This window comes from Pholcus phalangioides, unplaced genomic scaffold (assembly GCF_987345545.1).
Source record: "Pholcus phalangioides strain wild (caught in Gottingen) unplaced genomic scaffold, Ppha-v1.0 ptg000042l_1, whole genome shotgun sequence".
NCBI lineage: Eukaryota > Metazoa > Arthropoda > Arachnida > Araneae > Pholcidae > Pholcus > Pholcus phalangioides.
In genome coordinates this window covers 3,724,549-3,751,862 of record NW_028301628.1, presented here as the reverse complement: position 1 = coordinate 3,751,862, position 27,314 = coordinate 3,724,549, and the positions used below count along the sequence as shown (strand labels likewise).

General features: G+C 35.7%; 1 protein-coding gene across 1 annotated transcript in view; it reads left to right on the top strand.

Annotated features, from left to right (window-relative positions):
- The first annotated feature begins 20,531 nt into the window (after positions 1-20,531).
- Positions 20,532-27,314, top strand: part of LOC149063898 (synaptogenesis protein syg-2-like) — a 553,183-nt gene continuing 546,400 nt past the window's right edge. The window contains exon 1 of the mRNA XM_089255271.1: positions 20,532-21,006. Within this exon, the coding sequence (XP_089111397.1) occupies positions 20,940-21,006 (67 nt within the window). The 5' untranslated portion in view covers positions 20,532-20,939. The remainder of the gene's footprint in view (positions 21,007-27,314) is intronic.

Here is a 27,314-nt window from a genome sequence, read left to right as displayed (position 1 = left end):
TAAATATATATATATATATATTTATATATTTATTTATTTATTTACTTGTATATTCAATGATCCATGTCTGAAGTCTGCTTTTTCGCAATATAGCCAGCGAAATGTTCGGCCACTTCGCGAAGCGACTTGCACTTATATTTCTCATCACTGAGAGGAATTTTAGAACTTTAACTTCTAATCCTTTAATAGGATTTATTTACCGTCGATATTCTCTCTCTCATCCATGCGCACATACTATATATTTATCTTGTTTTTTTAAATAACAGTAATAGTTAGGGTGACCATACGGCCCGTATTTGCCGGGACAGTCCCGGTTTTTTCTGGTTTTTTTTGGGTGTCCCGACTTTTTTGCAAAAATGCCCCGGTTTTTTCATGTATTTTCGACGAAGTCAACTTGACTTGAAATCAACAATTGAAATTATCTTCCCAACTGAGAAATTACATTGCGATGGTTAAGACTACAAATAAGGATATTTATTTCACATATTTGTCTTTTTTTTTAAATTCACAGCAATTTCAAGTGTCGCTCCATTTTCCTCGATTGGCGTGTTTCGAGCACGAGTTGGTGAGTTTGCTTACTTTTGGCATCATTTTTGGCAATTATTGGCGATTGTCCCGTACTTCGATACCAAATTTCACGTATTTTCCTAGAGCAAACATGGTCAGCCTAGTAATAATGTCTCAGTCGAAAAAAAAAAATTATTTTGATTTTGGATTTTTACTAATTTATATATATATAAAGTGCTGCTCACTTGGTCTATCAAAAAAAATATATAAAAAAACCCATTTTTTGATTGTCTTTTTCGCCCAGCATGTTTTTGAGAAGGGAGACAAGGGTTTGCATTTTTAATGCAATTAGGCATAGCCACCCTTCAGAAACGCCTACACTTTTTAAACCATGCATGGATTCTAACTACTGCTTCAGTTCTATTTCACTCATAAAATTCAATTTTGTTTTCGTTTTTCTTTTATATTTATCTTCCATATTTTTATAATGTATGTATATATATATATATATATATATATATATATGATATACATCATGATAATGAGTAATCTTAGTAAATTTGCCATGTACGGAATGAAATTCGAGAATATCAAAAACATCTCATGTGTCTTGATTTACTTTCATTATAGAAAATGTTGTTTTGGATGTGTTTCATCTCAACTAGTGAAATATTCAGGTTCTCTCATTCTACCATGTAAAAATATTCAGCCACGTGTCTCTTACATTAGAATACATAACGTACTGTATGCATTTGTAACGGAATAATTAATATGAGTAATATAACATCAAGCATAAACATGAGAATTTTCGTTGACAGATAATACTGATACATCGATATAAAACTACTCTTTGCAGTTAATTGAAGATATTTCTTCTATTTGGTCTAACTTGCTATATTCCATAATCGAGATATATATGTCATGGTAAATGTGATAAATCGGTTATTATACATAAATTACCGGTTATTATGCACGAATTACTTGATATCATGCATACTTAGCAATCGTCTTGGTAAGTTTGATAAATTTATCGATTTTTTCCGGCGAATATGCATAATACCCAAGCGTCGTTGCTAAACTTGTTTAAATACTAAAATTATAACTTCTACAGATGGTTATGCGTAATAAATTAGTATCGTTGGTAAATTTGATAAATAAATAAAAAAAACTACAAATGCGTCTTGCATATATGATGAATATAGTCGAACCCTTACACAACGAGAACAAATTTTACGATTGTACCGCGATATAACGATACAATGCATGTAGGAGTTACCGTAAATAGTATATAATACAGTACGATTTATCATGCTCACCAACGACGTGATGCTTGGGTATTATGCATAATCGCAGGCAAAAGTAATTCATTTAGGAAAATTTACCAACGACGGGTGGGTGCTAATCGCCGTAAAAGTGATAAATTCAGAGAAATTTGTCAAACTTACCAAAATGATCTGTGATGCATAGTAACTAGACTTATTATATTTGCCTTAGCATTATACAGGGTGGAAAATATCAATAATTGCACACATGATTCGTTGTGAAAATTTAATATCGAAAAGTGTTTCTAGTTTTCGAATGGGACGAATAAATGAGTTATAACTTTTTGAAATTTTGTGAACTGCCATTTTTTTAACGATCAGCATCGTGCAAGCACGGAACGAAAGCAAATTTCTCCGTCAGCAGCATGTTGTCACTTCTTGAAAGCTAACTGGAACATTCAATCCCGTTAGAAGCAAAGTTCTACTGTCGCTTTTTACCTCAATCTAGTGTGATATTATAACCATGTTATTGCGCGCAGCTTACGTGTAATTAGCTGTTCGTTTCATCAACTATATTGGCAAATTTATCACCTCATTTGTAAATTGTCAGCCAAATGAGATCTATTTGAATATTTTCGTAACCAAATCAACACTTTTTTTTTTTTGCTAAAATGTGGTAATCTGCTGTCTTTCATTGATAAGTGAAATCTTTTGCGGGAAGGTGCACACACAGTGCGTAGCATTTACTGAGCAATCGTTTTTTTTTTTCACCCTGTCTTTCGAATTAAATCACACGTTGGTCACAACAAAACAGGGCAATATATTTCGAGCAATTTTAAACTTTCCTCTAAACAGTTACGCGTAAAAAGCTTCACTGAAGGATGTAAAAATTGCAGCTTGAAAAAGGTGACTAGTGGGAACAGTAAAATAACAAAGATTCAATCATAGACATCTAATCCAACTAATTATTTTTTGAAGTGACACATTCAATATAATTAGTGGTTTCGGAGGATTTTTTTCTATTGACTATTCATCGAGACCGAACCATTCATTTCTATACCGAATTATACATGTTGCAACATTTTTTTAAGAAATGCTTCCCATTAGTTAATTTTTAAATCTGCGATTCATTTTACTGACACACATGGTAGGTAAATATTTCCGCAAAATTTCAGAATTTTTAGGGACAGTCGTTTTTTTTTCTTAATCTCACGGATGAATTCAAAAAACTGGAATTTGAGAAAATCGTTATTATAATTGCATAAAATTTTGAAAAGTGCAACACACACACGCGCGAGGGTAAAAAAACTGTTTTCCGCTTTCTCAGTTTTTCTTTAGTGTTTTATACCATTGCTTATCAGTTCCAAAACTGCCAAGTTATACGTTTGGTGTATGTTCGATGAATTTAGCATTATTATGAAGTGACGTCATCAATTTTTAAAGCGTTATAACTCGTTAATTATGGGTCCAATAAAAAAAACTGAAAAGACCTTTTAGTATTAATTTTTCACAAGGAATTACGTGTGTAATTATTGACCGGTCAACAGTAATCATCCTATATATTCCTTAATACGGTTTAACATTCCTTATATTCGAAGATAAGTCATTAGTTAGGTATCAAAAGTTAAAACGATACGCGCTTTTTCCGGATTTCGAGTGTTAATGGCTAATGCATCTTTTTTTCAGCAGTTTTCCAACTTCAAATTTTGCACTTAACGTTGAACAAAGTTACTTAAGGAGCATATTTTCAAAGCATATATGGATATTTGTTTTGGGAATAATAATACAAAAATTTTCTACTTCCATAAATTATTTTCCGTACTCGTGATATCGCGATGAATACGCGAACAAATTTCACTAATCATTTTCGAATGTTTGAAATGCATTAAAGAATTCTGAATGATAATAAATTTTTAATTTCTTATCTCTCACCATGCCATACCATATATTTTAGTATTTTAAAGTTCTTCTTCAATTCGTGAGAAGTTGCACAGAGGAATATGAACCAGGTGTATGTATGGTTTAGTAGAGCATTATGCGAATACCGATCAACAGAAACATCGGTTAACCGAAAGCGTTCCAGTAGGCAAATTCAAATTGGCGAGCTATGTAGAAATTCCGCTAGCGGCAGGTAGCAGAGTGCTTTTAGTGAAGCATAGGAATTTTTTTTTTCCTGACCTCTACTTTACTACTATTTATTATACTCCGGACTCCTCGGGACTTGGGTGATTTCCGGATTAGGGAAACCTCCGAATTATGGATCAACTTTTGTTTTGTTTCTCAAGTTTTTTTTACATATTTAAAGCAGTAATATAATATCTCTTTGAGCACCTTGAGTCACATTTCCAATTGAAAAAAAAATTACTGGAACAATGTAACTATAAGCGTATAACAATAGCTAATTTAATAGAAACCATAATTTCTAATTTATATAACGTTTCTTGTTCTTCGTAGAAAAGAAACTCCTTATTTTGTAAACGTTTTAGTAGTCATTGTTCGGATCTAAGGAATATACAGTCGATTCTGTTTTAACGATTACCGTAATAGCGAAAATCTCGTTTTATAATGAAAACCTTTTTAATACCCCAGATAAATTCACATAAGAACAGTGTAAAAATCTGGAATTCTTTTATAATGAGATTTGGTAATTATGAAGTGACTTTTCTTATCTCTTGTAGTTCCTCAATCGTCATAAAGGGATTCGATTGTGTGTATATGTATATACATATATACACATACACACGCATTCGATGCTCGATATAACGGCACCTTTCGTCCCGTCGACAATGGACGTAATATTGGATGGGTCGTTATAAGGAATACAATATGATAGAGTCGTTATTGGGACATCTATTGGGACTATTCTACCAGTCATTGTAATGGATGGCTCGCTATGACGTGGGATCGTTACAACGAGCGTCGACTGTATTATGCTCTTCACGCCATATTCGTACTGGTGTTCTTCATTCAAAAATTCAACATTTTCACGTATACATGAAGCATCATGTTTCGTTTTGCAGTTTGTACCTGCCACATCATTTGATGTTTTTAGCATGTTTACGAATTCAGGTAGATACAAACAGAAGAAAAATTGAGCGCTGCAGACTGATGTTGACTAGACAGCACAGCCAAATGAATAGAATTCTTTTTGATCGAAGCTGACTTTCTGACCATTCACATACATTGGGGACACACAGTTGCCATCATTGTAATCAACGCCAAGAATAAGTGGTACGAATCCAAAAATAAAATGGCCCGATTTATTATGAATGCCGGAACAAGAGTTTTGGTGAAGAAAACAACATCAAAAGTCAACGGTTAAAAAAATTGTCCGGAATATATCGGTGCTCGGATTGAGGAGGTGCTACTGTACTATCCAAAAGAGAGCTTAAAAAATTCCGACTTCGCACATCTATATTCCGCAAGATTTACTATAAAATCTATTACCGTCTTCTTGCTACCCCATTGTGAAAAACTTCATTCCATTTTAGGGCACCGTGTATAAAACGCAGACTTCTATAAAGGCAGAATGAAAAAAAAATCAATTCTGGACATTGTAAGAATTACTGAGAAATTGAATTTTCTGCATGTTAATGCCGATACTGATATTTGGAAAGAAAAGGGATTTGCCTCCTCCGGGAATCGAACCCGGGTGCCGGAGGAGGCAAATCACTTTTCTTTCCTAATATCAGTTTCGGCATTAACATCGAGAAAATTCAATTTCTCAGTATATTTAAAACCGAAAAAATATCATCTCTTCATTTTAAGCATTTGTTTCAAGCGTAGACGGCTGCTAGAATGTTAGCAACAACAATGGAAGTGTATGAGTATAAATGGAAGTTTCTTCTCAAATCAATGTTTAAAGAAATAGCTATAGGGTAACAATAAACACCCTGTACGGGAAAAGTATATTCATCCATTGTTTGAAATAATTGAAAAATCACATTATACCACGCAAAAAAGAAAAATAAAAAATTCTGATTTTTTCAAAAAAAAATATTTTTCGTTTAAATTCTATATAAACCTGTTTTCTCTTTATTTTAATCTTCAGATCCATATAAAAACAAGAAGGAAATTACAGCAAATGTCCCTTTAGAAATTCAATCATACTGAACGCTAGTGAAATTGTTTTCTACTAAAATATAATATGATACCTGTAAAGTAATGAATTTATTTCTCTGGGGAAAAAACGCAATATATCTATTAGAAAATTTCTTCTCAATTTTATTACCGTAATTTCATTATATTCTGTAAAACTACTTAGATAGAAATTTTTCGATAATCCCGACTTTTTTTCCAAGTATTTCAAGAAGGTTCTAAAATTTTATCTCGAAAATACAATACTTATTATATTAAAACTCAATGAATTTTATATCAATGTATAAGGATTTATTTTACTTTAAAAACAATTTATTTTGTTTCACTGAAAAGAAGAAAAAATTCCATAAGTTTCTATTTCCCAACATCAAGGAAATGATATGTGTACTTGGAGAATTAAATTTATAACTTCATAATATGCTATTAGAATTATTCCCAGAATGATTGGTGTTATTCTGTTTGCTTTCTGCTTTACTGCGAGACGTGTAATTGGAGTAATATAATATAACACGGTGATTCAGAAAAAGATGGGAAAACTTTAAGAGGTGATAGTACACACCAATACGAACAATGCTCATCAGAGAATGCAGGGTCTAACATGAAACGCAAACGCGCTAGAGCGTTTCGAAACGGCCCATCCGCAAACGTTAAAACCACATTCCTGTTGAAATTTACCGGGAGATAAGGAACAACATGCATGGAAATGTAACCTGTGGAAGAAGAAGAAGAAACCGTACGCGCAAATCTGCGTCACAGTGAATGAAAGGTGTGGATGGTAGCTCTGTGAAGTTATTCCAGCGTGCAAGCGTTCTAACAGTTGTAAAGTGTAGGATAATGGCGCACTTTAGCAATACTGAAAAAAAACTGACATGGATTTCATTTACGGAGCTGCAAACGGCAGTGCCACAGAAGCAGCTCGAATGTACGATGAGAGTTCTACCTACAGGTGGTTGACTAATCCCAAAACATTTGCGCGCTGTGCGAAACGGGATCCTTTCTTGCTTCCCGGTCGTACAAGGACTGCCAGGATAGCACGTGAAGAATACAAGATTTTGGAGATGGTGACAGATCAGACAACTACAAGCACTCGAGCTGTGACCCACAGCGTTGGTGTGCCACAATCCACGACATGATGGGTGCTGAAGGTTGAGAGGTTGCACCCATACCATTTTCAACGAGTCCAAGCATTGAATGAATAAGATTATGCTCCTCACGTAGACTTCTCCCGCTGGCACCTACAGCACGCCCAGATTTTGCGGCAGTGTTCTGTTCTCCGATGGATGCACTTTAGCACGAGATGGTGCATTTAATACCGACAATAAACATATCTGCTCTTCTGTAAATCCACATGCGAATCGGCGACGCTTCTCCATCAATGTTTGGACAGGAATAATCGGCGACCACCTAATAGGACCATATCTGCCGCGATACCTTGACGAGGGCAAATACCGGACGTTTCTGCAAGAGGTGTTGCCAGACTTGCTGGAGGATGTTACAACTGCCCTACGGCGTCGTATGTGTTCCCAGCACGATGGAGCTCCAGTTCATTTTGGCGAACCGGCATAAACGGGAGAAATAATTGGAGAACCAGTGGAAATAAATAGTAATACAGTCGACGCTCGTTATACATTTATATAACAACAAGTTATAGCAACTATTAAATTACAACAATTGGTAGAATGAATCCCAATTTTTTTTTTCGTGCAAATACCATCCAATGTTTTCCTTCCGATATAACGACATCCTAAACAGAACTATCTCTTATAGTTGATCAAGTAAAAATTAGATGTTGGGGGTTCTCTCTAAACCCGTCACAGTACAAAAATTAGCAGCGAATGGTACGGATTCATAGAATTTTAATTTCCATGACGCCCGCCGGCGTTTTCATGCACCATAATACCAGTTAATATATTTTCATAAACATTTGTGACACAAAAAAAAAAAATGGAAATTAATACTGTTGCAAAAAAAAAAGTCTATCAAATGAAAAATTGACTTATTTCTACCCCTCTTCAAGCAAATTTAGTTGTTGGTTTAAACTGATATGCATCATGGATATAAATATCGCTTGGAATGTGATGTCCATAATTTTTTTTCATTTCATATAACATATTTATGAAAATTTTATTTATTTCTATATATTTTTTATGTTCTGTGCGGATAACCCCTTTATGTTTACTATGTTGCCGTTGCTACTTGGTGCGAAGTATCGAGCACTGAGCTCTCGTCTTCTTCGTCTTGGTTTCTCTACTTAGGTAGAGGTATTGATCAGTCAATGGCGAAATGGTTGCTTAAAAACAATCATCGCTGATATTTTTTTTAAATTATATATAACCCTTTATACATGAAATATTCTCACTACTACGAAACAATATCAGAATACCTACTTACATTGTCAACAGTTTTGAGGGGTTAAAACATCTTTTACCAAATCAGATTACACATACTTTCAAAAATAAATCTCCAAGATTGCAAAAATATTCTCAATATCTACAATATTGAACAATTCAATTTTACTAAAGTGACCCACTTTGCCACAGAGTGCAAAAATTACCAATGTCTTACAACATAAGTTTACAGCATATTTTACAATATATTTCCATTTAGAGAAAAAATAATATGTGTATATACATGAAAACTAACTTCAAAACAATGCCACCAAAACCATTGAATGTGATTTTTAAACATTTGACAAACATATTAAAAAAATAATAATAGAAAAATAGAATATTGATAATACACTCATGCCCATAAATTAAGGATAATGCCAGCTCCGGCAAATAAAGGTTCAGAAACAAAACAAACGTTACTTATTCATAAAGTCCATTTATTAAACAAAAGATAAAGAACAAAAAGTATGGTGTGTGTATGATACCATTCATAAAAACTACGATTTTTGCTGCCTGGAGCAATTGTAAAAAATATCGCCATTACAAAAACTTACTATTACATGGTTGGTATGATGGTTAATACATTGTATGTCTCCCATGCAATGAAATACAGTCCGTACAACGCCTAGGCATGCTGAGTATCAAATTATCGATCTTATTTCGGGGAAGATCACTCCTTTCACCAAGCAATGCTCTCCGAAGTTCCGGTTACATATGTAGGAGGTGGTTGACGGGCTGCAACTCTTCGGCCAAGCATGTCCCACACATGCTCTATCGGATTCAAGTCCGGTGAGAATGCTAGCCATTCCATACGGGTTATATCCTCAGATTCAAGGCATTCGTTTACGATGTTTGCTCGGTGAGGACGGGCGTTGTCATCCATAACCACAAATTCTGCGCCCATGGCACCCCTAAACAAACGTACATGTTGTTCCAGAATGATGTCCCGATAAATTTGGGTTTTCATGGTTCCGGTTTGAACATGCAGATCTGTTCTGGAACCCAGTATAATTCCACCCCAAACGAGCAATGCTGCACCACCGTAACGGTGTCGTTCAATGATGTTGTCTTGGTGGTAACGGGTACCTGGCGTTCCCCATATGAAAGTCCGACGTGAATCAGACTGCAAGCTAAACCTGGACTCGTCGGATAACATCACACAAGTCCACTGTGACGATGTCCACATTGCATGTTCTCTACTCCAGGCTAATCGCTGCCGACAGTGAGTTGCCGTGAGCGGAACACATCTGACAGGCCTGCGAGCATATAGACCAATATCTCCGAAACGTCTGTACACGGTTTGCCTTGAAACTGTGGTACCCGTGGCTGCAGATAGCTGACGAGACAGGTCGGATGCTGAGCTCCGTCTGCTTCTTTTGGCAGTTACTGCCAAATACCGGTCTTCATTCGGCGTTGTAACTCGGGGGCGACCTGTACTGTAACGTCTACTGACATTTCCGTTATCTTGGAATCATTGCCAAAGCCTAGAGATGACACTTTGGGCAATTCCAAGTTCCTCGGATACTTCCATCTGAGTACGCCCACATTCCAGGCGGCCGATAATTCTACCACGTAAAAAATCATCCACATGCGTCCTCTGTGTCATAACTATTCGCTTATGGCACTGAGTGCCTTACAGAACTCTTGTGAACAATTTTACTTTCTCGCCACCATTCCTTATATCCCCCTCTTACACTCTCGTCATTGTGACGTACTATCGGCATCATCTGGTGGCTTCCTGAAATTTGCATATCATTCTTGCAGATGTGTGTGACATTCTACAGGTGAAATTTTTACTTTGGATTTCGATTTCCGTGTGATTCTGAATTATCCTTAATTTATGGACATGAGTGTAGTATATTATAAATAGTAGTATTCCACAAAATTCTTACTTATTTATTTAACGTCAAGCAATCGACCCAAGCATAGTGACAAAGAGTACTTAGGAGTATACATAGACACTCACCTGAATTTCAACTATCATGTCAAGCAAGTGATGAAAAGGTCCCAAATTGCAATGGGAAGTCTCCTCCGTTTTTGCTCTACCCAGTCACATTTATCACTAAAGAACAAGAAGATAATGTATAAACAAATTATTAGACCTGTTCTTACGTATGGTGCGCCGGCTTGGGCTTTCGGTCAGAAAAGCTATATTTACAACTTCCAGAAACCCCATCAAAATTATATTCTCACAAGAGATTCACAGGTGCTCCAAAATACTTCAGACTAACCGACCTGCACGCTGATCTTCAAATTCCATTCATTACAAATATATGTTTACTATGTTATCATGTTTAATATAAAATAATCGAGTGGCAAAGATAAAATATAGTAACCGGTATTATACGATGCGTACGATTTACACATCGGTATATATGCAGAATAAAATGATTATCTTTTATGATATCACACTAGGATTACTAGGATTACACTAGGATATCACACTTTATAGGGATATCACTATTTTCGAGCTTCACGCCTCGCCGGTATGAAACCAACTGTCACTTTATTTTGTAGCGATACCATTGCAAGCAAGCAAAAGCTAGTAGATGGCGTCAGCCATCCTCGATTGTCGCTGAATACTGGGAATATATACAGGGTGGGCAAAAAGTCCGTAGAAACTGTAAAAATGAATAAAAATCGGAAAAATAACCGAAATAAAAAGCGATTTGCAGGTTTAGCATCGCTAGGTCACGGGAATTTTTTTGAGACAGGAAAAAAAAATAAACCTAAAAATCTAAAATTATCCGTCCAGGGTAAAACTAAAAAAAGGTTCACGTTGGCAATTACGTGCTATTAAAACATAATTGTCAGCATTACTATACAGCATAGCTGCCAACTTTTGAAAATGAAAATTCGGGAGATTTTCGCGCACACCCGTATTTTATGCTAAAACCACTCCCTAATAAATACAATAGGGATTTTTCAAATAAAATAGGGATTTTCCAAACATAAAAGTTGAAGCTTAGGGAATAAAATCCCTACTCAAAAACTGAAGTCAAATTAAAATAGGGATTTTACACACATGGAAGTTAAACCCTTGGGAATAAAATTCCTACGCAAAAAACAAGTGAAATTGGAGGTCAAAACTTCAATGATGTAAAAATAAATATTGTGTTCAATCAGAAACACTGTGAACAAACATTCTCCGCGAATGACCCCAAAATCATCGGAAGATGAAGGAAAACACCGTCAATTTTTGAAGAACACTGACTTTTTGTGACACTTGCTTGATGGTTTTTTTTTTTTCATTTCACGAGTGATGATGGCAGTCTTTCCATGACCGATGTTTATGTCCGTAACACAACTTGTACGAAAAGGAAAAGTCAGCCCTCTTCTGGAACGTTTGATGAAAGGAAATTCATCGGAATAAGTATCTTTAAAATTGATTAAATATGTTTTTGCTTATCATTATTCACGCTTTGTTATATCGCACGTACGTAACTTCAACAAAAGAAATTTTGACCACATGTGCATCACCATAATCTTCAATTATTATCCAGGACTATTGGCTGCTAAGCCATTTCCCTGCACGATAAGACAAACAACTTTCTTTTTACCATCAGAGGGTTTGTAAAACTTCCTTAAAAAGGGAATTTCCCCATTTACGACGTGTGACGTCATTTCGAAAGGGAAAAAAAAGAGGCTTCATGCCCCACAAGAAATTCCTTAGGGATTGTTTTCATAAGCGGGGATTTTTTTAATGAAGTAGGGAATTTTTAGGGACAATTAGGGATTTTTGTGATTTTCGTAAAAATTCGGGAGATTTAAGAACTTTTCGGGAGATCGAGCGATGAAGATAAAATTCGGGAGACTTGGCAGCTATGCTGTACAGTATAACATGCTGTTGTTCTCATCTCTATCGCCATCTGTGTGGGAAAATTCTAAACAATATATTTTTACCGTCCAAATATTACTTTCGCTTATCAATATGTATTATTGTGAACCATAATCACACGAATTCTGATCACTCTATTTTATATTAATTTTAAAAATATGCTGTTCACTTTCAACTCACATTGTGTTTAAAAATTGAATTTTATTAAATGTAATTAGTTTCATAAAAGAATTATTTTTGCATAACGTGTAGACATCAGCGCGCACAACGTTGCCATTCCAAACGCCGTTCAGCAAAGCGGTGTAGTCGGATCAGCATTCGCGTAAACATAAAAACCGGAAAAAATAACCGAAAACGGTTTGTCCACACAACCTTTTCCCTCCCAACGCAATCCCACATGGCCCTATGTTATACCCGTAGCTTCTACCGCACCCTGGAACATTCCAAGGGGGCGTTAACGCCCACGTTGGGAATCACTGGTTTACTGGGTTAACGTCGCTAGGTGCTCAGAAAACAGCCGATAGGTAGCACTGACGTATACAAGTCAAAGAAAAGATACGCAAGTAACGAGCAGAATGAGTCCACATCGTTTATGACAGCAGTATGTGTACCACATGACCACCACACATTGCAGGCGAGTCACCGATCCAACAACGGCAGAGTACAGCAGGTCCATGTTATGTTGAATTGTCAAAATTCATCATAACATTACATTAACTTAATCTTAAAATAGTTTTAATGGTAGAGAAAAGAAAAGATTATTATATTGAATAGATTTTTGTCTTATGTTTTATTTGTACAGTGGCATAATTAATCATTTGATTATACCGATATTTAATTGTATATATTATGGCACATATAATAATAATAATAGTGGAAAGCAAAATCTATTCTATAGAAAGTTTAGGCCTTAAGATACAGTTGTACACGGTACTGCTGCCTTGGGGCCCCAGATGAGAAACACGGGTCGAATTACAAAGGGTTGTAAGAGAGTGAAGGAGATGGTCATCGAGCCATATAAGGTAATGTTTGTTTTTCAGGGGGTGTGATTAAGGGTCCTTGGCGAGAAGAATTTCTTCGAAGGTCTTAACGGTCCCCTTAAGTTTTCCCCTTTTTTCTGTTGTACCTCGATTCCCCCTCTCTCTCCCTTCTTCGCCAACGGTAAATTAAAACGCCGAATAATTCCCTTCAGGACCTGTACTCAGTACAATTTCATATAGTTTTGGATCGCCAAGGGGCCTTTTTAACATACACTCTGGGAAAATTCGCTCGCAGTCTCGGGAGATAATTTTTCAACGCTACTGTCTGACGAGAGTTTTTGCTCTCGCTTGTAATTGAAGCTTGCGTGAGTTATATATGTTCGCTGGTGATTTGAATTTATTATGTGCCTCGTTGAAAATAATTACGCTACTCGAAATGTAGCCTTCACGCTCCTGTGTTCTCGAGTAAATCGTGTGCATCTACCACTATTTGATAAGTAACGATTGCACGAAAGAGCAGAAATCATATGGATGGAGGGTCTGGATCAATGGTCATTGATTGCTCATTACTATGAGGACGGCTTCGCCTTCCAAAAGGCCGATAGTAGCCAGCTAGCGATAGTAACCAGTCGGTGAGTGCCCCTACCAACCTGTTCCTGAGAGGTGCTCTTAACAACAGGAGTGCTCCTACGAACCTGCTCCGGAAAGGTGTTCCTAACAACAGGAAGGATTCCTAGCCGCCAGTGACTTGCAGAATATGCGGGAAAATAAATTCCGTCTTCATTATGGACAAACCTCCATGTTCACCTTTTCGAACTTCAACCGTAGTTTGCATAAATAGACAGAACGATAATATGTAAGTTTTTTTTATTTAAATCATTGTAAAGCGATGTTGTTTTTTTTTGTCTCGGAAAATCTAACCTTCATTTGGTAGATGTTTGCATTTATCTGTATAACCTTTTAATTGTTAAAAGGTAGCTACCTACACCATTATTTTCTATTGTTAAAAATTAAATATCTTCTTTTCCTTAAAATTTGACTCTGATTTACTTGCTCATGAAGGTGTTGTGTTGTTTTCTTTCATCTTATGGATTGCTAAACCCCTTGTCTTGATCCTGCAATATTTATTCGAACCTGGGTGAATGGATTCCAATTTTGAATCAAAGGAAATATAAATTAAAGAAGGAAGGATCAAGACATCCACATACACGGTTTATAACGGTGAACTGGTTGTGGGTTAGGAGCGTAAATTCTTACGACCGTCTGATTTGCATATTTCCACCGAAATCTCGTTCGTACCAGTGCCACCTATCGGCTGTTTTTGAGTTATTTTTTGTTTTTCCTGTCGTAAAGAAATTCTCGTGACTTAGCGATGAAACCGTTTTTTATTTCGGTTATTTTTCCGGTTTTTATTCATTTTAAGTTTCTACAGACTTTTTGCCCACCCTGTATTTATATATGTATTATTATCACTACCGAGCAGAGACAAAACTTCTAAATGTTCGGATGTATTTTCTCTCGATTGTCATGTGAATAGTTGATTTTAATTAATAGTAATTTGAATAGTGTTTAAATATATATAGCAAAGTTTTTTAAGTCAACATGTACAATATAGTGAATTCTTACTGTATCATTTTTAGAATATATAGCAAATAGTTTTGTGCTTTCGCAATAGGTGGTATCAGCGAAAACTTTATCTGCTTTTATGATTATTTATGCGCATTTCTCTTCACTTCATAAAAATACCGGAACGGAAAATCGAATGGAATTCATCAATGATTTTACCAACATAATTTATCTCAGCCTGACATTAATATTTTGTTCATGTAACAACAATATTTGCATTTTCAGTATCCTATGTTTATAATTTAGTTCCCGAGGAGAGGTGGGTCTGGTATATACAGGGTGATTATAAAAAAACTATCCCGACATATGGGCCCCTAAGTATCATACCATTCACAGAAACTGAATGAAATTTTGGCATAAGGTATTTTGAGGTATGCGCTCAAGAATGATATGGAAAACAACAGTGTCACTCTAACAGTTACGGTTACAGTGAGAAAATTTCGAAAATATCAAATGGCAACACCAAGTTTTTTGTATTGGAATGTGATATCCATTGTGAAAAACCCTAAATAGCGTTCGAACGGCAACTGTAGCATGAAAATCACCGGCGGTAGATAGGCTAAACGTGAGGACAACCAATAAGGACAGAGAAGCAGCATAAAATAAAGCATTTTATGCTGTTTCACAAATTTTCCACATGACCTTGTGGAGGGTCTGTGGAGTCAGGCTGGGATGTCAGCCGAAGAAACGGTGTGACGAATGAAACGAACATTAATGCTCTGGTGCACGGCAAAGTCCTTTTTACTTTTTCCTTGCCTAGCTCCTGGGATTTTCGTGCTACAGGTGCTATTCCAACGCTATTTAGTGTTTTTCAGTATGGAGATCGCATTCCAATACAAAAAACTTGGTGTTGCCATTTGATATTTTCGAAATTTTCTCACTGTAACCGTAACTGTTAGAGTGACACTGTTGTTTTCCATATTATTCTTGACCGCATACCTCAAAATACCTTATTCCAAAATTTCATTCAGTTTCTGTGAATGGTATGATAGTTAGGGGCCCATATGTCGGGATAGTTTTTTTATAATCACCCCGTATATAACACACACACTCCTGGGGTTCTCTCTCAGATGTACTTTAGTCAGAATTTTCATTTCTCCCTAACTTTCGCAATGATTTGATGATAACGGATTACTCTTAGATACACGGAGAACTGGATGTTGTGTGTGTGTGTGAAGATATTAATTTGAGATGTTGATTTTTTAACGAAGGAAAAAACTCATCTCTGTCTGTACCGGGAGTCGAACCCGGGTCCCTCGATTGTCGGACGAGTGCACTGACCACTAAGCTTCAGAGGATATAGAGACTTCCCTTCGCTAGAGCGTATATATGCCGAACGGAATCGTGCACCGATGGACCTCGGTTCGCCTCCCGGTCGAAACTGCAACAAGATCGCGTCACCGTATTGAAGAAACCTAAACTTAAGACTTAACTTCTATTTGAGGGCGGCACACTTTTCTATTGATAGGAACGGCAGAATGTTATAATCGAATTCAACTGGAGATAAGAGACATTAAAATCATATTATGAGAAATAACGGGGTTATTTTTTGTTAGAAAATAGCAAAATTGGCTTAAAATACACTGCTGGCCACCCAAATTGCAACACCAAGAAAGACAAGAGATATCGCAACAATATTTATTTTGTAGATAACATGTTGACCAAGCATCAAATGATTAAATTTATAGACTTCTGTGAAGTGTGGTTCCTGCCAAAATCAGTAGCCAGAGTAGTAGCCATTGTTGGAGATCACCGCTGCCATACGCCTCGGTATTGATTCAAAGAGACTTTGGATGTGTTCTTGGGGTACAGCAGACCAAGCAGCTTCCACGCGTTGCCAAAGTTGATCTGGTGTGGCAGCTGGGGATGTAATCTGGGTCAATCGTTGAGCAACCATGGACCACATGTTTTCTATCGGCGAAAGATCCGGAGAGCGAGCTGGCCAGGGAAGCAATTCAATCTGGCGATTGACGAAGAACCTTTGGACAATGCGTGCCACGTGTGGTCGCGCATTATCCTCTTGAAATATGGCTGTGGGCAAGCCCTGAAGGTAAGGAAGGACAACTGGCTCCAACATCTCGGAGATGTAGCGCTGGCTTTTTAAAGTACCGGCAATGCGTACTAGAGGAGTGCGAGAGTGATATCCAATACCGCCCCATACCATAATACCCGGTGCAGGACCAGTGTGGCGGTGCATAACGCAGCTGTTCAGCATCCTCTCTCCACGGTGTCTCCAGACTCGAATCCGACCATCGTGGTGTTGCAGACAGAAGCGTGACTCGTCAGTAAAGACAATTTCATTCCATTGTGCCGTCCACATCCTTCTTTCATCGCACCATTGGCGGCGGAGACGTCTGTGGTTCTGCGTCAAGGGTAGACGAAGCAATGGACGTCTTGCGGACAGACCACTCTGCTGTAAACGGCGTCGAATGGTACGCGCAGACACTGGATGATGCGGTACAGACTGAATGTGCTGTGCTATGGTTCGTGATGTGGCTGAGCGATCCGTTACTGCCATACGCACAATACGCCTGTCATCACGTGAAGTGGTGCACTGAGGTGGATGCGATCGAACACGTCGGTCCGTCGTACCCTCCTGCATCTAACGATCACATATCCGCATTACAGTTGTTTGGTTTCGTCTAACACGACTACCGATTTCCCTGAAAGATAATCCACAATCTCGGTAGGCCACTATCCTTCCTCTGTCGAACTCGGATACTTGATCAAAAGATGATCGCTGTTTTCTACGAGGCATAATTGATCGTTTTTTTGAAAAAACCACAAGAAAAACACAATTGCCGTACTTCAAATCGTCGAAATCTCCAAGCCTTAAATAGCGCTTTGAAGTGGCGCCACAGGCGCACGTGATGTGCGTCTGCGCTGAAACTCTAATCATTTGCATATCTCACCTCCGCTAATGCATGTTGTAAATTTCATATTATTTGCATGCTTCCTTCAGGGTGTTGCATTTACGGTGGCCAGCAGTGTACTTTGAAACAAACAGCAAAAAAAAAACCCTCTCATTAGTTTTTATTCTGTATGTTTTGTAATTAAAAAATTATCCATTTATAAATCCACCAATATTTACTGTTCAAACGTGATTTATTTTAAAAAACACAGAAACTGGGGTTTAGCACACAATTATTTTTTTCTCACAAATCATAAAACGCCTTCGTATAAATGTGCGTGTGCCTATGAAAATAAAATAAAGAATATGAATGCGTTTGATCAATATAGGATAAACGCAGGGGGGCAAAGATAGCTCAATAAAAATCATTTGGCAAGATTAGGTTTTTGATGATTTATTTATTGAAAAACAACAGCAAACCTTCACACACACACACACACAAATATATGTACAGTCGAATCCCGTTTTAACGAATACCGATATAGCGAAAATCTCGTTTTAAGGAACACTTTCTAATCCAAAGGTTTTTTTTTTACAACTGTCTGAGGCGAAGATATATTTTGGAAAGAGAGAAAATTCAACTGCCCCTACGGGGAATAAAAAACTACGTCCTTTCACTTTCCTGGTGAACGCCCTAGACCACTTTCACCCGGAAACTGAAAGGACGTGGGTTCGATTCCCCGCAGGTGCAGTTGAATTTTCTCTCTTTCCAAAATATATCTTCGCATCAGCCAGCTGTTAAAGAAACTTTTATATGACATCATCCACGAACTTTTCTAATCCCCCAGATAAGCTTGCATAGGAACAATGCATAAACCTGGAATTCCTTTATAACGAAATTTCGTTATAGCAAAGTGATTTCTCCGTTCTCATATATGCCTCATATATATTATATATCTATATATACCAACCCTTGTTCCCCGACGCCTGCCTTCTCAAAAACATGTTGGACAAAAAAAAAATTTTTAAAAATGCAATATTTGAAAAATATATATACAGAGCTTCAGATTATAAGTTCAAAGAAGCATGAGAAAAAATGTATACAAAGTTACAGGAAAAAAATAATTACAGTGGATATTTTACAAGGATTATGAAAAACGTCAAAAATAAACTAAAAAGTCCAAAAAATATAGTCAAACAATCACCGGACATAACTCAGGAATGGAAACACTGTTGTTTGTTGATTTTTCTGGATATGTCGTTGAAGAAGGCGGTTGGAATACTGTTGCCAGATGCAGTTTTGAAAAGATTGAGGAGCTCTGCATTGAATTCCGATTTATATTATTGCAAATGTGTCCGAATCTACAAATTTGCAAAATGAGTATGTTTCTGAATATTTCGGTGTTGATGATTGCATGCCATTGGCTTGAAATGTTAACAGAAAAAAATCTAAGTCTCTTCTTTTGTCATAAACACCTGTTTCCCATTTATTGTTGTTCCTGTATATTTTTATACCCAGGAAAATGCCTTCCCCTGTGGTTTCCCTCAGAGGACTCTTCAGGATAGACGTTGGGGAAAATGCTGTTAAAATTGCATTTGTTGAAAATGATTAGATCATAAATGTAACGAAAACCAACAAAGTTGTATTGCAGCCTGAATTTTTGTCCATAGAAGTGTAGAAAAAGGTTGGCAGGGCGCTCGAAAAAATAGCAGGTCCCCACTGGTATTCCCCCAATCTGCCCGTGGATATGTATTCAATCGTAAAGAAAGTTTTCAAGAATGCAGAAGTTAACAAGGTTTTTCCAATGTGTGAAATTAAATTTAAGAGAGCCTTCTCTCTCTCTCTCTCTCGTATTTTTGAACTTTTCTAATCAGTATGAATTTTCTTTTCAAGTTGAGTGAGAATTGGATTTTCTCTTCAATGAGTTTTCTTTTCAATATGAAAACATATGTCAATGAGTTTATTGTGCTGGTTTTTTATGCTGGTGAAGAGGTGTTCGAAGTCATATGTGCAAATGTGAGAAATTTTATTGTTGTTCATATAGTCAAAAATCTTATGTGGTTGTTGTTAATGATAATGTTGTCTTCGATGAGTGAGAGTATATTGATTAACGCTTTGAAAAACATTTTTCCTGCAGCATTGTTGTAGCTTACTCTCTGTCCCATAAATATATATATATATATATTCCCCTCCATTTTAAAATTTCAGGTTTTCCTGAAACAATTTGTTTTGTGATTAATAGCAGACGTTTACAGAGATTTATTTTTTCCCGAAAAAATAATACGTTATCTCACATTTGAAAACTTTGGTTTATAGTAGTTGTTACTCAAACTATAAATCGGAAACCTTCAAGTGTATTAGCTCGTGATTATTGATGCGTATTTCTTGTGTTATCAAGCATCTATTCTCCGCACAGCGAGGATTTCACGCACAGCAGCGTCTACATTCCAAAATTTAATCAAACGATTAAAAGCACTTGATTTATTGTATTTATCTCCCGAAGCGTGCTTGCTCGTCAGGTTATCGACGTCATAACTATATCAACATGTTCCGAAGCGATTCAGAGGAAACAAACGCATGGAGGGTGTCAGTGTTTGTGGTGTTCGATAAGAATATCCAATACATATGCCAATAAAATCAGACGTACGGACATCTCTATCGGTGAATTAATTCGACTGAAATATCCCTAAAACATCTAATTAATTTTAATTTTCCGATCTCGTTCCGGAAACCGCGTTTGGAATAGTGGAAATGGAGAAAGAAGAGAACGGAAGACGTCATAGAAAACACAAGAAACGAAACAATTCATTCCTCTACCGACAACTAAAGTCTTCTAAGTTTGGCGCCCACCTAAAAAGATGATTTGGCGTCATATCGGGCAACGATATCCGCCAATGACGAGGAGACCGACGATGGAAGCTTCACTACCGGATGAAAATTCAGGAGAAACCGATTGTTGTCCCTGGACTAGTTGGTCCCGTAAAAAGCCGATGAATCTGTTTTCCTTGCAATGCATTAAAACACGTTGGTGTGGCGTATAGTCAGTCTATTCTCATCGCCTTCCGTTCCACCGGAATGCTCATGTGTCGGATGATCGGGCTGAGTGGTGTTCAGTGATTGCTAAAAATTAAAAAAAAAAAATTATACATATATAAAGTGTATGATATATATAAATATTGCATAATGAAGTGGTGGGAGAAATTTGCATGATGTGGAAGTGATTAAACAGTTGAAAAAAAAAAATAAATGTGCATGTAATTGATTCACTGTTTACTGTGATTTCTTGGATATTTAAAAGTTGAAGGAGCAAAAGACAAAGAAATATTTAAGAATCGTTGAAATTTCGGAAGTGAAAAATTAGTGAAGTTTTGTGAATTTTTGTGGTTATGATGTGGTTTACGATTGTTGTGTACTTAATATTTGGATTGTATTGGGAAGCGGAGGCAGGATCAGGTAGGATATATTTGCATTGCTTTAATATCCATGCTTTTTATATAAACATATGTGTAATCTACTTTCCATCCACTTATTTGGTAATAACAGTGGACATAAAAATGCATGTACCGGTATAATATTCAAGATAATTAGATGTAACTGATGTTCGGCATGCATTTAAGTACGCAGATGGATTTTGTAAATTTTTAGGTAATTGTTAGGTAATTTTTATTCATGAATTCCTCATTTCATGAATTGCTCTAGTGATTTCTGCGCTCTCTATAAAACGTCAATCATAAGTGAAGATATATCAAAGAAAGATGATTTATGAATAAATATTCGATATTCACGAGTTTTTCGTTAAAAAAATTACGATTTCTCCAAATATTTCTTGAATAAAATTCATGAGGAAATTCAAATTTGAATTGAACCGGAATATCCATGTGTCGGGTGATCAGGCTGAGTGATGTACATTGATTACTGAAAATAAAAAAAAATAAAAAAATAGGGAACAAAGTGTATCATCTAAGCATATAATGTGTGAAGTGGGAGCAAAACATTTGCATGGTGTTGAAGTGATCAAACACAGATAGAGGAAAAATGTGAGTGTAATTGATTCACTGTTTACTGTGTTGTCTCGGATATTTGATAATAGAAGTAGGGGGGGGGGGAGACAAAGAAGTAGTTTGGAATCATTGAAATTTTTTATGTGACATATTATTGAATTTTGAGTGGTCATAACGTGGTTCGTGATTGTTGTGTACTTTATATTTGGATTGTATTTGGGAGCGGTGGCAGGAACAGGTAGAAGATATCTACATAAGTTCTCCTGCCTGTGTATTTTTTTATATAAGCACGCAATCTGATTTCCATTCTCTTATTTTTAAGTATCGGTGGACATAAAATTGTCTGTAATACATGATCGGCATCTATTTAACTTCAACAGTGAATTCTGATTCAAATTTTCTAGAGTATATCATTTTATGAATTCATGATTCGTGCAATGACTTGAGAGATTTCTATACTCTCTGGAAAACGTCTAGGACCGCGATATTAAAGAAAAAAATTATTTATACATGTTTTCAATATTCATGGGAAAAGTAAATTTTAAATTTTTGATGTTGAATTTATCTCTGAAATTATATTTAGCCTCTTCACACACCACCCTCGCAATGACAATATAAGACCGATTTCTGAGAGAATATTCTATAATTTACACTTTTTTCTCTCTCTGTTTTTCATGCTATATGACTTATAACATGAAACCATAATTTTCAAAGTACAACATTATGCAACCATGAAATAACACAAATTTTATGATAACAACCATCAATTTTCTTACATGTTTGAAATTTTATAAATATAGGAAGCAAAAAGTTATTTCATTATAAAAACCACGATATAAAATCTATTTCATACTGTACCTGTGCATACTATGCAAATCTGAAAAAAAATTTAATAATGTTATCCAATAATGATTTGTTTTACTGCTTTTTAGTGGCATTAATTATATCGGTATATTCATCTTACGTTATATATTACATTTAGAACATATACGGAGAAGGAAATACGTGACATGAAATATAATTTTATTTCTTTAATTTTACACTTTTTTTATTATCGTGGAATATTCCTTTAATCTTAGTAAACACAACATGTTGAGTTGAATATCGATAGCATTGAACAAAATATTGAAATTTATAAATTTTAATAAAATAAATATAAAGAATATACAATCCATATCATGAGAGAGATTTATGCATTTTGAGAATCAACTGAATGAATTCATTTCATGAATTCAAATATATTCTGCTTTGTGCGTGTTTCGAATGATCCTAAAACGGCATTAAATTTATCGAAATAAATGATTGGTGCAGACACAGGAATCCATAAAAGAAATGGAATTTATTATTTTTTTTCCTTATCGAAAAATATCTATAAGAACAGTTAAATTTTTGGATTACAGATGGCACTGTAGATGGCGGATATCAGCTGTCCTGCGTTATGTATGAAGAATTCGACCCAGTGAGAAAATCACTCTCAACTGAAGACCAGTGTTGAACAAAATATAATCATTTTTAGCTGGTATTTAATTATATGGGGGAAGGGAAGGATATAGGCGCTGAGTTCTTCCTGAAAAAAAAAAAAAAACTTTAATATCTAAATGTACAATTGTTTTTCCAGTTACACTTGAAAATCACTCCAAAAATCTATATCGAAATGTACTGCTTATACAGGGCGTTAAAGAAGCTGTGTATGGAATTTCAAAACTCGCATATAGAATAAAAGTATTGAAATCTTATGTAATGCATTATATATAAGAATATAACTACTTTTTTGTGATTTAAGCTTTAGTAAGAAAAAAAATTGGGGTTGCAAACTTCAAGGTGAAAAACAAAAAAAACTCAAACTTAAATAAAATTAGCGAAATCAAAACCACACATGCTCTGAAAAAAGCACTTATACGGGAAGGTGATTCTGAATTTTTATCTTCAAACTAAGCTGCGGTAATGAATGTTTAAAGGACGCTTTCCACTCAAGCAAACCGATACATTTAAGGGTTATACTTCGGGAAAAATACTGTTTTTTTGGAAATTAGCTGTTGGTCAACGATTAAAGTTACGACCTTTATATCCATCAATCGAATCTATATTGGATAATGCCCTCTATAATCGTGAACATTGGGATTATTACAAATACTCACAGTTCAAAAAGAGTGATCCTTGGCGCTGAGTTTTCCTGTAAAAGAAAAAAAAGATTTGAAGGTGTTTACAAATTAGTGATTGGTTCGAATTAAAATTGAACATTCTCTTGTATCCCTCAATCAATGTTAAGTTGGAAATATTTTTGTCTTCTTTCACAATCATTCGAATATCAGCAGCCAATAAATTTCAACTGTTGGAAAAATAATGTTGAGCCGAAACTGAGAAAATCTTCGCGTTTCTTGTCCTTTATTAAGCGTCTATTAATTTACAGGAATTCGGCTAAATATATTATCACTCGTAATTTGTCTTCCCGTAGCCATTATTTTGCTTTTATGGAAATAAATTCGTGGTTTTCTCGCTTTTCTAAGAAATTATAATAAGAGCAGTCGTCTCCACACACACGCACACAATACTTTCTTTTGAAATTCAATGTAATCTTAGGAATTAATTTGAAAGAAGCGCTCATGTGCCAAATTTTCTAGACATTTTAAGAAAAAATCGCCAGACAATTTTATTTTTATAAAGCCAGGCAATATTTTGAATTTCGCAATAAAAATTTTAGGAAAAGAAGCTACGTGTGTTTAGGAGTCAGCTATTGATCAACGATTAAAGTTTAGACCCTGTGTCCCTCAATCAAAGCTAACTGGACAATTACTTTTTCTCTATCACAATGTGGACCTCTGAATTGACACAAATATCCCCAATAAAATTCACTATTGATAAGATAATCTCTTTTACATTTCTTATATTTTATTAAGCGCATATTATATAATTTACAGGATTCCAGCTAAATCCATCATAGCTCGCAATTTGTCTTCCCGTAGCCAAGACGAAATGTTCTTTAGAAATCAGCTATTGGTCAACGATTACAGTGAACGCCATACATATGCCTCAATCAAAGCTAATTGGACAATTTTTTTGTATTATCGTGAACAATGTAATTGTTACAAATATTCACGATAAGAGATATTGATCCGAAACTCGGAAAGTTTCCGCAGCTATCCTTTATTAGGCGCATATTAATTTACAGGGAATCCAGCTAAATATATCATCATTTCTCTTCTCGTAGTCATTTTTTGTTCCATGGAAATAAATTTGCACTTTTCTCGCTTTTCTAAGAACTTATAATGAGTGCCGCCGTCTCCACGCGCGCACAGTAATACTTTATCTTTTGAAATTCATTATAACCTTAGGAATTAATTTGAAGAAGAAGCGCTCCAGCCAAATTTTTCCAGACATTTTAACAAAAGGAAGCGCCAGGCAATTTTATTGATCAGACGCGGCGTTAGTGACATATGAATTATTCAGTCATATTTCCTAGCTGACGCGTATCCTCAGCATCAAAGAAGACTCTCTCGTATATGTATTTTTTGAAGGTCTCTGAAAATAACTTGTAGGGGAATAACTTCTAGTAGCGAGGAAATTTTATACCATGTATCTTCTTGTTCGTTCTTTATTAAGCGTCACAACTCGACTTTGATATGATAAGTTATATGTATATATATCAGCATAATATAAAACGAATATAAATTTTTTGTAGGGACTGATAGAAAATATCCACCATACGAGACAAGAAATTTGATATTCATTCTGGAAAAATATACCGAAAATTGCGGGGTTAATGTAAAATATCGTTGCGTCTTTTGTGGGTTGAAAATATAATTTGGATGGGATTTATGAGAGTTTGAGTTATTTATAGCTCGAAATATTTTTAGGCAGTGTTTTTATACTGAAGAAGGTTGGGATATTATCAAAATGTAAAAATAGAAATCAGTCTACGGTTTGTTTCATATTTTGGGAACTTATTAGTTTTTGAATGTGCTTGGATTTGAATGAAAGGCATGGAGGATTTGGGACCAAATTTAGATGTTGTTTGATGTAACGTAATAACGTTCGTTATGTCTTTTCAAACCCTGATGTCACAAACGCATAGGTTGTTTTTTTCTCTGCTGGTTTTTTTTATTATTTTTGACTTCAGGGAGATAAGCCCCCAACTCAAAGCATTGTGTAAGAGCTTAGTTAGAATTATGGTGAATATGAACTTCTGGGTTTTTTATCAGACGGCAACACTTATAGCTTAATTTTTTACGGTGTTTTACAGATGGATTCCAGGAGAGAGTGCCTCCGAGAAAAATGTGATTTATTGCATAAAATTTGGCAATTCGATTCTGGAAAACATTGTATGTGAAGATGAATATACTGTAATAAGAAATCACCAACGAATAAGGCAATGCAGTTTTTAACCGCAGTTTTTGTAATTTTGCGTATATTTTCCTTATTCGTTGGTGACTTCTTAATATTCATGGTCAAAGTTGATCTACTCTTCCAAAAATATACCCGGCATCATCTTGGTTGAAAAATATTGAACGAGGTGAATTATTTTTTTTACAAAAACAAATTAGAAAATGTAAAGATTTTTTCTGACATTTATGTTTTTAATCCGTTTTTTCAGTCTCAAAAATACAAAAACATCTTGAAAGTGCACAAAAATGACTGTGGAGAGGTCTGAAAGGGCTATAACGTGCTTCCTCGTTCCACGGAAAACGGACGCTAAATTGGAGGACGTTATATCGAAAGTTAAAAAAAAATAGTATAATGCAGTTGCAGTGAAAATACGTCAGGTTAGAAACTAATAATGAAATAATTGCACGCACGCATTCATGTACAGCACCGAATTTTCAATATGAAGTGTTGAATCCTAATACAGTCGACTCTCGGTATTCAAGGATTTCATATTCGCGGTCTCCTTCCCAGTTTTCTGCAAACCCCCGTTGTAGTGCTCACAAAGGTGTAGAACAAAATACAAATTATACGTGCTTAATAATGTCTTAAATGCCCCGCCTGAAGTTTTTTCTAGTGTTTAAAACCTCTACGTGCCTTCAAACTCCACTAGCCTTCAGCTACTTGATCCGATGTTATGCGAACATTATTGGCTCGACGTACACATTGAGGAGACGTTCCCAGCATGCTCTTCGATCGCCTACACAATCATCATTCGTTCGATGTTATGCGAACATTATTGGCTCGACGTACACATTGCTCAATGATGATTGTGTAGGCGATCGAAGAGCATGCTGGGAACGTCTCCTCAAAGTCATGGATAAATTTCACCGATGCCATTAGTGTCATTGCTAGAAATGTGGAGCTATAAAGTTGGGAACAGTCATTTTGTGTTGGAAGAACTTTTGGTCGTACAATGTGGTCTGTATGTCAAACACAATGTATTTATGTTGTCAGAATTGTACTTGTGTGTTCTTGTTGTTGCTACCAACTTCCTACCATTGTTTGAAACGAAGAAGGTGAATACTTGAATTTTCATGTCATGTAAATATCATGTTGCAACATATATTGCACTACGTAAATAGTTATATACATAAATTATTTTATTCTCGATTTTCCTCAGATATGAAAAACACTGTTATTACGCACCACGCAGTTTTTATTTAAACATTAATTTAATTTCAAACTATGAAGAGAATATGGTTGTTAGTGAATTTAATGTTGAGACCATCGTCTCTTTTGATCAGGGCGTTACAGAATTCTCATGAGACATGTTCGATGATTCTGCCGCGGAACAAGTGGAGGGGGTGAATGTCCCTAGTTCCTAAATTTTTTTTATTA